Raw genomic sequence first — 13,547 nt, 5'->3', positions numbered from 1 at the left:
TGACTTGGTATTTCTCATGACTTGGTATTTTGGGAGATTGGTTATATTGAGGTAATTGGTTTGAAATAATGAATTGTATGTGTAATTAAGAAATTAGAGTCTATATCTACACTGTGAGATGTGAGTGTAAGTGACAAGAAGTAACTCTTTGACCCTATCCTGGACCAGGGCATTACAATAACGCATTGTTTTCATCAGTCCATTATTTACTACGATTCCTTTTTAATGATACTAAAATGGAGAGAAGTTTTAAACTAGAACATTAACATGTTCTTTACAATACTTTATTTTAAACTAAAATCCTTTGAATTATTAAACTTGTGATATATGTTTGGAATAATGTTTATCTATTGCCTAAAAAATTAACATACATTTTTAGGGGAAGCTTAAATATTACTACAAGCCTCAAAGTTCTACTAAAATTTTGTCATCATAAAAAATGGGAAGATTATTGAACCCATGGTTTCAAGTTTCATATAATTAAATATTTACATATAGATTTTAATGATAACAAATGAATTCAACCATAAATGAGTTTCAATTTCAAGTTGTCTACACAATGAAGCCAAGCACATAAACAAACCAAGCTGAGCAAGAGAGGGAACAAGCCAAAGTTTTGAATATCGTTTCGGTTAAAGTACTAGAACGAAATATTTTAGTACCAGTATCTTTTCAGGTGTCATTTCGGGATAGTCTATATATAATAAATTAATTATATATGTATAAATTATATTTTAAAATAATACTAATGCAAATCTTAAAAAGTTAAAACACATATTTATAAAACTCAATAATACTTCTAAATTCTCAATCCAATTATTTAAAAATATAATCACTCATCTTTATTACAAAAATGGGACTAAGAATTTGATTTGTAGTCCTCGAGAAAAGGGGATTAAAAAAAGTTAAGATAATTTTCTGATGTGAGAATTAGAATGAAAATTATGAAAAAATTAGAATTTTTACATTAATTACAAAAATTTACTAATTTTGATCGGTACCGGTACTGGCCAGTATTGATCAAAACATATCGATATGGTCGGTATTTGACCCAGTACGAAACAAATGCATTTTCTGTACTGGTCACTATTCCAATATGAGAAATAACAGCCATACCGGTCGATATAGTTTGAAATTTAAAATGTTGAAACAATCGCACAAATAAAATTGTTAGAATAATTTTGTATATCTCTTAAAAAATTCAGAATTGGATTAAGGCTAAAAAAAGAATCTTTTCTCAATAAGCATCAAATTACATTTTCTACATGTGCATGATATATTTGAAAGTTAAGAGTTTGACATTTGAATTTTTTGATAAAGATTGATTTTCATTTTTTACATGTGCATGACATGATTAATTGTCATCTCTCATATGTGCATGATAAGTTTGAAATGTTTCAAAAGTGATTGATGCTCTTTTTTTACATGAGTAAAAGGTCGATGATTTTGTTTAAAAATTTTAAAAAGTAAATAATGCTCCTTTTTTCATATGCAAAAAGTAAAAGATTAGATTTAAAAATTTTTTAAAAGTAATTAATACTCTTTTTTATATATGCAAAAGATAGATGATTTTGTTTGAAATTTTGAAAAATAAATAATGCTCATTTTTTCATATGCAAAAAGTAAAAGAAAAATGAATGATATTGTTTTTGAAAATTGCAAATAGAACAAACTTTTATTTGAAAATTTTAAAAATTGAGTGGTGCTCCTATTTGACATGTAAACATTTTTAAATTTGAAATGGAAGTTCCATATGTCTATAAATAACTCACTTGAGATCTTCAAAATCAATTTACTACACATCAACTACAAGTTTTACAATATTCATTTAAAACTTTCAATCTCTCTTATCTAAACATCAAGCTTTAACCTTTGTTTATTTTGATAGAGAAATTATTTGCGCTGTATTATTTTAATTTCACTCATTGAGAAGTATTTTCTGATAGCCTACTCTCTATCAACTCTTGTATTAATAAAAATGTGTATATAACCCTTGTACATGTAGAATGTATTTTATATAGAGAATAATTGAATTACCACGTGTAAGGTGATAGTAAATGTAGAGGGTGTTCTACACTAGCGATACTGTTTAAAAGTATAATATGTTTCTATCTTTTCTTAGAGGAGGTTGAATGGTGAATTTGGCAATCTTCAATGAGTAGCTTGAGGCAAGAATGTAAGCAGTATGATTGAATCTCGTTAAAATACTGAGTTTGCTTTTCTCTTTCCTTACTCTTTATATTTACTGTTATTTCATATTTTGTTCGTATTTTATATTATGTATTTGATCTATAATTATTAATTTTTAAGTACAACATAATTTACTCTCTCTTATGTTAGTCATCTTAAGCAACATTTTCCTTCTTATAATTTACCTTGGCTTTTGTGATACGATAACATAAAATCCCAAACAACTTTCATTAATACAATTCCTAACAGATCTCAAAAAAAAGTTGTTGTCCCGACAATTTTACATTCTACTTCTTATCCTAACAAGTTATCATTTTTTCTAACACAAAACACACCAGATTTTCCATCAAGAATCTTAAAAGAAATAATAAGTTTTTTTTATTTACCAAACATGCTTAATTAGTCTCTAAGTAGTAGGAGTGACAATATTCTACAAGCCAAGTTATCATTTATAACTTAGTGTAGATTATAACTCTAAAAAACTAATATATATAACTTCATCGTCCAATTTCAGCTTTTAAAAAAATGAAAAATATGTGAAAGCTTAATGTTATTAACTATTGTATTAATTATTATCTTTACATATCATCTTTAATGTGTCATCAAATGATTGGTAAATTATCTATTAATTTTCACTGATACACCAACTATTAAAAATCACATCAAGAATAATGAAACAAAATAAACAATTCAACTTTTTCAAATCTTAAAAAAAAAATATTAAAAAGATATATTCTAACAATATTTTATTCAACTTTTAATTTTTATCTCAACTCATCTCATCTCATCTGCGAAAACAAATGAGGCATAGACGATAAATAAGTTTTTTTTTATAAAACATACGATGCAACACAATTTTAATTATCAGATATTATCAAAGAATACATATTCTAATAACAGTTTGAGGTTAACCATTTATGGAGGTTGATGACAAAAGTGTAGGACACGTTTTAATTGGAAAAAATAAATTTTATATATATATTAATTATATTTTGGAGAACTGGGGACGGGCTGATGCAGCAATGATGTGGCAAATCACTTCCTCCATAAACACAAGATATACATACACGTCAGCTTAATATTTATGTGTGACCAAAGGCAGGTTGTGGCATTAAAAGTCTTCTCCAGTAGTAGGCCAATTTGTTTAATTGAACCTACTGATATTAATTGTTAATGTTGAAAGGGTTATGCATTTGTCAAAGAAGCAATACATCTTTGATCTGGCATGGCCTACTGTCCAGTCATTCACACCTCAGACTGAAAGTTACATTATTGACTAAATAATCACCAAAAGATTGTGTATTTAATGTTTATATCTATATTCAATATTTATATAAAGTTGTTATGAATAAATGGTTAACCCACTACATTGTATATGTGTCCTTTGGGATTAAATCATGTGGTTATAAGCAGCCCAAAGTTATTATTATGCCAACTCATAAGGCTCCAATGCCACGCCCTCACCATCAGTAGGAAAAAGAAAGGGGCAACCAAGACATATGATGCATGTTGTTGTTTTTTCTTCACAAAAAAGGCCGGTTGGAGGGGGTAACCAAAGATAGCTTCCCTACTAGGACATGACCATAATAGCACCCAACTCACTGGGGAGCCAGACAAGAGGGACCTAGACGACGAGAACCGCAGGCGCTCCTTACAAGACGAACTTGAGCTATAATCTGACCTTAGCCTCACAAGAGCATCGATGGTTCATAAGCCAATAGGTCACCAATATGATTCATGTTTTTAGTGCATGATTGAGAGGGGGTCATGACTTAAGTCATAACCATACAAATTGTTTTTTGTTCTACCAAGCCTTATGCAATAGGGTGGTGTTATCTTTTACTGATATATGATAGTATGACCAGTAATTATTTAGTAATTTTGGAATACGAGTATGTGATACTCTCACCAAAGATTGAAACATCATGAAATTAAAAAATAAAATAAAATGCTTATAATATATACAATTTTACCGAAATTAGTTGCACGTTAATGGCGTAATGTACAGGACAAAGTCTATGAATTCATATGATAGGATAGGAATATTATCTTAAAATAAGATGACAGTGAGAGGTATCTCGAATTAGCTAAAAATCTCCTTAAAATTAACATGACTGACTCCCTTATACAATTCCTTAGTCGAATCCAGATGCAATAAGACAACTTGTGAAATCGTTGTAAGTCGATAAAGCAAGTCACTTTCTGTATGTTTCCAAGAAGTTCAAATCTGTCATTAATTGACCAAGTCATATATAAGAACGTTCACCTAGAAGGATTGGCCCACTGTTTATCTATCAATTCAAAGGCTTGTTACATGCAATATATAAGAGGATTATTACACATGCAAAAAATACCTTAATTCATTCGGAAAATATTAAAGTAATAACACAAACAAACTTTTCATCCATAATTACAGCTATAAACAAAAGAGTTGTCTACCATAGTATATATGTGTGTGCACACGCGCGTGTTCACTGCTCTATGTAAGACTGATTAATCACAATGCAAGGTTTTAATTTTTTATACTTATTTTTTATTATTAGTTAATTAGTCGTAAACTCGCTCGATGTGTGGGCACAGTTAAGTTATTAAAAAAAAACATGGAAAAAAAAAAATGGCTGAGACGTTCCCACGTAGATTCAACCACAAAGCCAGATCAGTCCAAACCCTTCAAAAGGTATCACTTTTGGAGATCAAACACTGTTAGATTTGTATTCCGTGGATAGTCTCTTCATTGCCTTGTTTTACATAAATTTTATTTATAGTTACTTTTATATATTTTTTTTGTACATTTTATTGATGTAATTAATTATATATTAAAAAAATAAATACAGTTATTTATATTAATAAAGTACATAAAAAATATATAAAAGTAATTGTATATAATATTACTCTTTTATTGTTCATAAGAAATGGCCAAATTTACAAGGAAATACTAGGTAATGCTATGTGTAACTAAAAAAATTTAAGATGCAGTTCTTTGAACCGTCAAATACCCAAATTTAAGGGGAGAATATGAATGATTTGACTGAAGGGAACAAAGGTTTTGGAATTATATATTTTAATAAATAAAGTAGAAAAAGCATTGCAAAAGGAACATGCAGCTAATACTAGGGAAGAACATGACTGAAAGTCTGAACTCTCCTCGCTATTATTATTATTTTATTACTATTTATTATTTTATTATTATTTTTTATTTACTTTTTATTATTATTTACAACTTTTTTTAACACTTCTTAACATCCAAACTCAAGTCTGATTTTGTTGAGATAAAATGAGATAAAATTAAAGTTAAAAATTGAAGAAGATATTGTTAAAATATTATTTTTTTAATATTATTTTTACTTTAAAATTTAAAAAATTTAATTGTTTATTATACTTTATTTAGAAGTTTGAAAAAATTATAATAAAAGTACTGTTTGGCTTTACAAAATTTTCATCTCAAATATAAAATTCTTATCTTATCATTATAATTTTTCTAAATCTCCATATAAAATATAATAAATAATTTAAATTTTTTTTTATTTTTTAAATTTTAAGATTAAATATTAAACCTAAATGAGATGAAATGAATTCACTATCCAAACCGCCATAATGTCTTCTTTGTGAAGTAATTATCAAACTTTACGTGTCGCTGTCCCTGCCTTTATTCTTGTTGGATTAGCAATAGATGATGACTCACGCAACATAAAGTTAAGAATCCTCGACCATGTTTTAGGCCTTTAAATACAAGGCTTGATCAACCTTAGCAAGCTCCCTCCCTCCCTCTCTCTCTCTCGATCTCTGAAAGGAAAGAACTTTAATTCATCGGCACAAGGCTTTGCAGAAAAACAGATTCAAGAACGCCAAAGGGAATCTTTGCCATTTACTGAAACATGACATCCCAGATTCCTGAACCTGTTATTGGAATTCCAATCAGCTCGCCAGCCGTTGAGGGTTCTTCAAATGGGCCTCCCACTTTGAAACATGGTATGTCTCTCTCTCTCTCTCTCTCTCTCTCTCTCTCTCTCAATGAAGGTTTTGTTCCTAATGAAATGGTCTTCATGTTGCAGGTAGAGCAGATTCTGTGCTTAATATGATGAATAAACTCGTAAAGAAGGCAGACAATATAGCACATGCTGCATGTGGAGTTCGAGAGCATGGTAAAAATTTCATTGCTGTCTAGTTCCTGAATTGTCATTGACTTCCGTGGATTCCATACTAGTTTTAGTGATTCAAGTTATGGGGTTTCCCCAATTAGAAATTCTAATTTTCGAAAGTTATGAAATTGCAGTGAGATTGGGGCCCAAGATCACTGAAACCGTGATGGGAAAATTGAGGTTGGGGGCTAGAGTTCTTCAAGTAGGTGGAGTGGATAAGATTTTCAAACAGTTATTTGGAGTTAGAGAAGGAGAAAAACTATTCAAGGCTTCCCAATGCTATATATCAACAACAGCAGGTCCTATAGCAGGCCTGCTCTTCATCTCAACCGACAAGGTTGCCTTTTGTAGCGAGAGATCTATCAAAATCTCTTCTCCAAAAGGTGAAACGGTTAGAGCCCATTACAAGGTAAGTCTTCACAAGATATTCTCTCTCTCTCTCTCTCTCTCTCTCTCTCTCTCTCTCTCTCTCTCTCTCTCTCTCTCTCCATGATTATTGAAATCTCAAGTGGCATCTATTTTGTGCAGGTCATGATCCCGATTAAGAAGATAAAGAGAGTCAACCAGAGTGAGAATGTAAAGAGGCCCTCACAAAAGTACATAGAAATAATAACTCTGGATAATTTTGACTTCTGGTTCATGGGTTTCGTAAATAATCAGAAAGCCTTCAAACTTCTTCAGCAGGCTGTCTCTCAGTCTTTAGAGTGAATGTCAGCCTTAAAATACAAGAAGTACCTTCTCCTCTGCTTCAGCTACTGTAATACAAGCCATTTATAACGTCCATATACATAAAAAGGTCATGATAAGAAACGTCTTTTAGTTCCTCAACCAATACTGATATCAATAATACTGGTATTGGCTATGTCCCATTTTGATATTTGATGTTTGGACTTGGTTATCAACTTTATGAGCAGAATGATTCTCCCCTGCTTCAACAACAACCAATAAATTCTAACCTAGAAAGCAATATTCAAAACAAAAATACATCTTGTTCGGAATGGAACGTCATGCACTCTGTCATTGAGACAGGAAACATGCCTCTCAACTAAACTAAATGTGGAATAGTTGCCAAGTAAAACTACTAAAGTGAGTGGCGACAGCATTCAAAGACCCCAATTGAGCAACCAAGCAATTAGTTTACAAATTAATCAAAAGATTGGTTCTTAGACCATTAAAAAAAACTGATTGTCAACAGTAATGTAAGTTAAAACTAAGAGATAGCATCAAGGTAGCAGCCTTCTAGGATGACATTCAAATCAGTCAAACATATTTCTTATAGGCCACCATTTTACAGACTTCACTGCTATTTCTCATTCATTCACAGCTCAGGATTTTCTTTATTTGAAAGACACAGCTCAGGATTAATATAAAAGATTGACAAAAAGAATTCAACCAAGTTTTATACCTCAAACTATTTTTATCCAATGAAAAACGGAAGACTATGTAGGCCTTTTCCAAGGGCGTCTTCTTTTCTGCCTTACTTCAAAATCAGAAGTTCCATACTTCTTGCAATAAAATCTCAGGCCACCAACCATCATAGTCATACAATTATTTTAAAACCAACGAATGTGATGGTGCCACTTCATCAAAAATATTGAAGTTTATTAGTTTGAATTCCAAATTTTACATAGGAACATGCTCTTCAACAGTTGCAAAAATAGTTGTAAAAAAGATTGTATTTGCATCTGTATTCCTGTAGCACCAAAATTATGAACTCTCAATAACCATCACACTAGTATACAAACACCCACATCAACATCCAATAACTTGACTCCATTGGTTAGTTCCAATTATAATTTAAGACTAAACTTCCATCCGTTAATTGCGAATATACATTATCATTTCTTTCTACATGAGATTTGGTGCATTTAACATCTCTCTTTTTTCTTTCTTGTTCCGTCTCTTTTCCTTACTACTGGAAGAAAGTTGGCACCAGAAAGCTAAGATGCACGTGGTAGAAGAAAAGGGAGGCTACATGAGACAATGCCTGTGCCACTTATAACTCACATATGGTCCGCTGAACAGCCTAAGTTCAACCGCGTCAACTTTTTCCCATATGGTTGAAAGGATTAATTCCTATAAGTGTGCGTTACCAAAAACAAAAAAGAGACGGCAAAAAAGGACACTAACTATTGGAATCTATAACGTAAGATTAACCAACTACTTTACACCAACAAAAACAACTGCAGATATCAATGTCTCACTCCCTAAGCCAGTATCTCTTCATCAAGATACTGAGAGTAGATAACAGTTCACAAGGAGAGAGAGAGAGAGAGAGAGAGAGAGAGAGAGAGAGAGAGAGAGAGAGAGAGAGAGAGAGAGAGAGAGAGATGAACGAACGAAGAAAACTAAATACATCAAGAGAATAATTCTCATATTAAAAGAAATATAAAGCAATATGCAAACAACAATAGATTTGGTATTTGACTTCCTTTTATCTTGCGTTGCCAGCTCCGTTTTGTTGAATGTGCAGAAGTCAGTACTGTGCACCATTCTACTGAACGAAATTTAATAAAAATATTTGATAGATGCAATGAGATCGTTTGTGATGGGAATCAAGATGAACCAAGTCATAAAGATCATTTATAAATTCTATATGGAATAATTACCAAATCAAGAATCAGAAAGATCACGAAAGCTATGTGGAGATGCGTCAAATCCACTTTAGAAAAGTCTAGCAAAAGTCTGATTCTTGAAACGAATTCCTCAACTGGTCTAGATTTTTCCATTCATTGACTTAATTTTGACTTTTTTAAGTAAATCTTCAAATTAATTATAAGTTCAAAGAATTCCAATTCCGCAGATTCATATTAGTTTGAAAAGGGATAAAAGCAAGTTGGAAGTTTCCATCGATAAAATGGCTAACCTCTTTTCAACGTATCTATAGTTGGCATCAGAAGATGCTTCCAATTGAAATCCATCCGACTGGCGAACACATCAAGCCCTCTTGGTATTCTAGAGCGATCCCCAAAACCTTTTCACATTCATAACAAAAGATAACCACTCCACTTTATTTGATTTATTTTAAACACAATCAGCAGCTATCTTCGAGTTCCTCCTACAAATCCTAATCTCCATAGTGCAATAATCTCTGCGGGACGTTAAGTATGAAAAGTCGATTGCAACAGTTACGGAACTAAATTATGAGGAGTTCAAAATGCAGACCAAGGGGAAAAATACAATATTTTTCGATCCAAAAAAAAATCAAGGAAAAGATTACAAGGCAACCGAAATACAATGCACATGCAACATATACATGTAAAATATGAGTGGCAGGTATCCAAGTCCAACAACAAATCAAATTCTAACCCCAGAATAAAATGAATGTGAACAGGGCTGCCAGTAGGATTAGCTCTCTCCAGTTGCAGTAACCTGTCAGGCTTTCAAAGGCAGTGTTTGCTGTATGATAACTCTGAAGGGAAGAACTTTCTTCCAGTAGTGCCAGACCATTCAAATCAAGGGTTTTAAACACAACACATCAGACTCGGATAAACTCCCTTCAAAGTTCACCATACAGTGTGTGGGAAACTGCAATCCAGCCTCATCGAATCCCGCCTTTGTAATAAGTGGGCATGACCTCACATCCAGATATTCCAGAGAGTTGCATTTGTCAAGAAGCAGACCAATCGCCGCAACTGTTATCTTTGGACAGTTGCTAACCTTCAAAACCTTCAATCTCAATTCAATTTCCCTAGAACCTAAACCCTGGAAAGCAGCATCTGTCACCTCCTCACAGCACCCAATGTTGAGAGCCTCTAGGTTTACACACTGATTGAGGATACAGCTCAATGCAGAGTCAGAGATATTTGAACACCAATCCATCCGTAAGTTCTTCAGACTATTTTTACAAGAAGCAGCAAGTGACTTTAGAGACTCGTCAGAGATGTCCCGGCAGCCACCAACAATAAGAGTCTCTAGATTTTTGCAGAATCTGACCAAGGAAAATATAGAAGCGTCCCCAATTTTGTCGCAATCCAACAATTTGAGTGTCCTGAGAGAAGCTGCGCAGGCCTCAGACACACTTAAAACCCCACCATCCCCAACATTGCTACATTTATTGATATCTAAAAACTTAATACGTTGACAACCGTTTACAAGATTCGTGAGTCCAGAATCACTTATATTGGTGCATCCTTGCAGCCCCAACTCTTCTAAATCGTGACAGTTTTTGGAAAGAGCATGTAATAATTTGTCTGTAACAAATCTACAGCCAGTAAGATGTAGGCTTTTCAGTTCACAACAACCCTCAGCAACAGCTGAAAATCCCCTGTCAGTTAGCTTCCTGCAATAGGATGCATCTAAGCATTGTAGTGAAGAAAGACCATGCCCAATTTCCACCATGCCAACATCAGTGATTCCTGCAAAACAAGAAAAATATAACAAAGGAAACCATGATAGGCATGTTAAATTCTACTCCAAAAGAAATTATAAGGGAAAACGAAAAACTGATTTCATCAAGTAAAAATAATATAAAGAAAAAACAAAACAGGAACTCCAGATGGAATGGCATAGTAAAAGAACATCAAAAATCAAAACTGGGAATAAATTACAAACTATAATCAACCGTGCAGTAAGCAAAAAAAACCAGCAAACCATATGAACATTTTATGAGTGTTAATTTGGTGGTCTTCAACCCACGATCAGACCATAAGAACATTCACATTCTTAAAATCAACTAACATGATGCAAACTTCTCTCTAAAACATGATGCAAGCTTCTCTCTAAAGTCAATTGGAAAAGAATTATTCCTATTTGTGAGTTGTAAAGACTGATATCTTATCTTAGAAAATAAAACAGCATTTTATTCAATCACAAATTGTATTTAAGTAAAGTTAAAAGTTAACTGGTGACCTCAAGTAAAAGTTTGAAAGCTCAAGTCCAACCAGCAACAAGATAGGAGAGGTTGAAGATATGTTTTAATGAATTCTATGATGCTCCAAACCATACCCAAGCAGATCTCCCACATAGGTTTCATATCTTAACTTTCTCACTAGTAAATAGAACTTTCATGAGAGACAGCAAACCATCCAAATTTGTCGTTGCCATCATTCTCGAATTCAGCACTCTCACACACCTCCTATACTTCCATCCCATCCACACATTTTCTCAGAAAAATAAACAATTCTTCCCAGAAACAAACAGAACAGTCAAACAAACACAACCAAGCACTCCAATTCCAAAAGCTTACTAAACCAATACAAAAAAGAGCTTTGCAAATTGAGCACAAAACACAGTCAGATAAACAGATTTAGTTCACTTTCTCGGAAAAAACAAAAAACAGAAAAATATACCTTTGCAGTTCTGCAAATTGAGCACTCTGAGGCATCTAAACCCATCGGCAATAACAAAGAGATCGGAGTCGATAACACCAGGGAAAAAGGAGCGGGAAGCGGACTGAGAGAGGTCGAGCTCCACAACCCGAGAGAACCTCGCGGCCACCTTGCGGAGCATGTGGATTCCGGCCCGTACGGCGAGCCTCTTCCTCTCCGTGCTCTGCAGGTACAGCCATTTCTTGCAGACCAAGCCGAACGCCTCCTTGTCCTTGTCGCTCCCAAGCCTCGCCAGAATCAATCGTATCTCGTCGTCCGTCAGGATTTCGTTTATGCAGACGCTGGAAGCCATGGCTTGCTTGCAGAGTCACAAATCCCGATCCCTAACACTGATTTGGGGAGATTAGGATAAGGGGTTTCGTTAATTACACGAGTCGGAAGGCTTGTGTGTGTTTTGTGCGAAGAGCGAGAATACAGTATAAATAACTTTCTTGTTGATGAAGTTACATAAATATCCTCGGTGGATGATTACCACTGTGCTTCTTCATCAGGGGCATTTCGTAGTTTCGCATGACGGGTGGAGGGTTATTATCACTCTCAAAGTCTCTTATCATTGTTGTTGGTGGTCCCAAATTGTCATATTTTTTTTATTTTTTATTAATTTTATGCAAAAAAATATTATGCTCACTCGGTGTACTTAAACCGTTTAATTAAAAATAATTATTTTTATTTAATAATTAATAAAATGATTTTAAATATATTGATATATTTTTTATTTTTTAAAAATATTTAAATCTATTAAAAAATATAAAAAAATTATTAAAAAAAATACCTAGAGATCAAATAAAGCAGTGCAACCAAGACAGTAAAGTAACTCGATCCTAATTTTACTTAGCATTCAACACACATCCCATATCATTTAATTCGTTTATTATAAATAAAACAAAATAAATTAAAATATATATATATAATATATTATGTGTAATGATAAGTTGTGTTTCCTTTTTGGAGTTTTTAATAGTTAAATATATTTTGCTAAACTGAGAATAATAATATTCCCACTGTTGTATCCTTTGATTTCGCTTTTCGAGAAACTATATTTCGATTCATGTCACACATCATAACTTTCTAGAAATATCATAAAAATAATATTATCATAACTTCAAAACATTCCACGATTAATCAGAATATAATGAGAGGTGAAGTATAATATCATAACAGTAATTTTACTTTACTTGCCAATTATTGTAGAGAAATACCATTTGCGCCGTTATCATGAAGAGCTTAATTTTTAGAGAGTAGTTTATAATTTTTTTCATTTTTTTTATCATTTTAAAATTTAATCGTCAACTACACTAGCAGGTGTAGTGCATTGGGTGGCACCACTGCCATCGCTCCAAGCTCGAGCTAGCGTTAGTATGAAAGTGGGTTTTATTTCTTTTTTTACTTTTTTTTACATGTATTTTTTTAATACTTTTAAATATTTTTTTTAAAAAAATTATAATATCATTAAAATACAATTCCTTAATCATGAAGTAAAAATAAAAATGAAAACTAAAAAGTTGGCAGCTGTAACTCTTAATCGGAGTTGGAAGCGGTGTGTTTAGCATTTTAAGTGACTTGATTTAAATGATTGGCATAAAAATACATTTAAAATGCGTCAAGTGACTGATATAACTATATGTATTTGATAGGTGACCGTATAGACTATACCTTATTAGTTTATTATACATGTGATAGTTTGTTGTGTATGTGATAATTTGTTGTCCATATAATGGTTTGTTGTGCATATTGTTTGGTTGGCACAATAAACTACCAAGAAGTTGCCTATAAAATGATGTCTTGAATATCATTTGTAATACACAAAAAGAAATGAGAGGGAGGTGAATAATATTGAGTTCTTGAAAATCAAGTATATTGCAATATCTCAACCTGGTAATATACAATT

General features: G+C 32.5%; 2 protein-coding genes across 2 annotated transcripts; one reads left to right on the top strand and one right to left on the bottom strand.

Moving 5' to 3' along the window:
* Nucleotides 1–5,933: 5,933 nt before the first annotated feature.
* LOC122309153 (GEM-like protein 4) lies at nucleotides 5,934–7,231 on the top strand. Its single transcript, XM_043122521.1, has 4 exons — nucleotides 5,934–6,159; nucleotides 6,243–6,332; nucleotides 6,464–6,738; nucleotides 6,858–7,231. Exons 1-4 carry the CDS (start codon nucleotides 6,066–6,068, stop codon nucleotides 7,035–7,037), a joined length of 639 nt encoding a protein of 212 aa, XP_042978455.1. The 5' UTR covers nucleotides 5,934–6,065; the 3' UTR covers nucleotides 7,038–7,231.
* Nucleotides 7,232–9,435: 2,204 nt separating this feature from the next.
* On the bottom strand, nucleotides 9,436–12,059 carry LOC122311333 (F-box/LRR-repeat protein 2). The gene is made up of 2 exons (XM_043125866.1): nucleotides 11,621–12,059; nucleotides 9,436–10,687 (listed from the first exon to the last, which is right to left on the bottom strand). Exons 1-2 carry the CDS (start codon nucleotides 11,949–11,951, stop codon nucleotides 9,780–9,782), a joined length of 1,239 nt encoding a protein of 412 aa, XP_042981800.1. The 5' UTR covers nucleotides 11,952–12,059; the 3' UTR covers nucleotides 9,436–9,779.
* Between the last annotated feature and the right edge of the window lie 1,488 nt (nucleotides 12,060–13,547).

Source organism: Carya illinoinensis, chromosome 5, assembly GCF_018687715.1.
Source record: "Carya illinoinensis cultivar Pawnee chromosome 5, C.illinoinensisPawnee_v1, whole genome shotgun sequence".
NCBI lineage: Eukaryota > Viridiplantae > Streptophyta > Magnoliopsida > Fagales > Juglandaceae > Carya > Carya illinoinensis.
This window is presented reverse-complemented; position numbering and strand designations above follow the sequence as displayed.

Excerpts from the sequence above, each read along its gene's own strand:
- LOC122311333 (XM_043125866.1), bottom strand. The coding sequence starts at position 11,951 with ATGGCTTCCAGCGTCTGCATAAACGAAATCCTGACGGACGACGAGATA. Across the intron at positions 10,688-11,620 it reads CAATTTGCAGAACTGCAAAG|GAATCACTGATGTTGGCATG; the intron begins GTATATTTTTCT and ends CTTGTTTTGCAG.
- LOC122309153 (XM_043122521.1), top strand. The coding sequence starts at position 6,066 with ATGACATCCCAGATTCCTGAACCTGTTATTGGAATTCCAATCAGCTCG. Across the intron at positions 6,160-6,242 it reads GCCTCCCACTTTGAAACATG|GTAGAGCAGATTCTGTGCTT; the intron begins GTATGTCTCTCT and ends TTCATGTTGCAG. Across the intron at positions 6,739-6,857 it reads CGGTTAGAGCCCATTACAAG|GTCATGATCCCGATTAAGAA; the intron begins GTAAGTCTTCAC and ends TATTTTGTGCAG.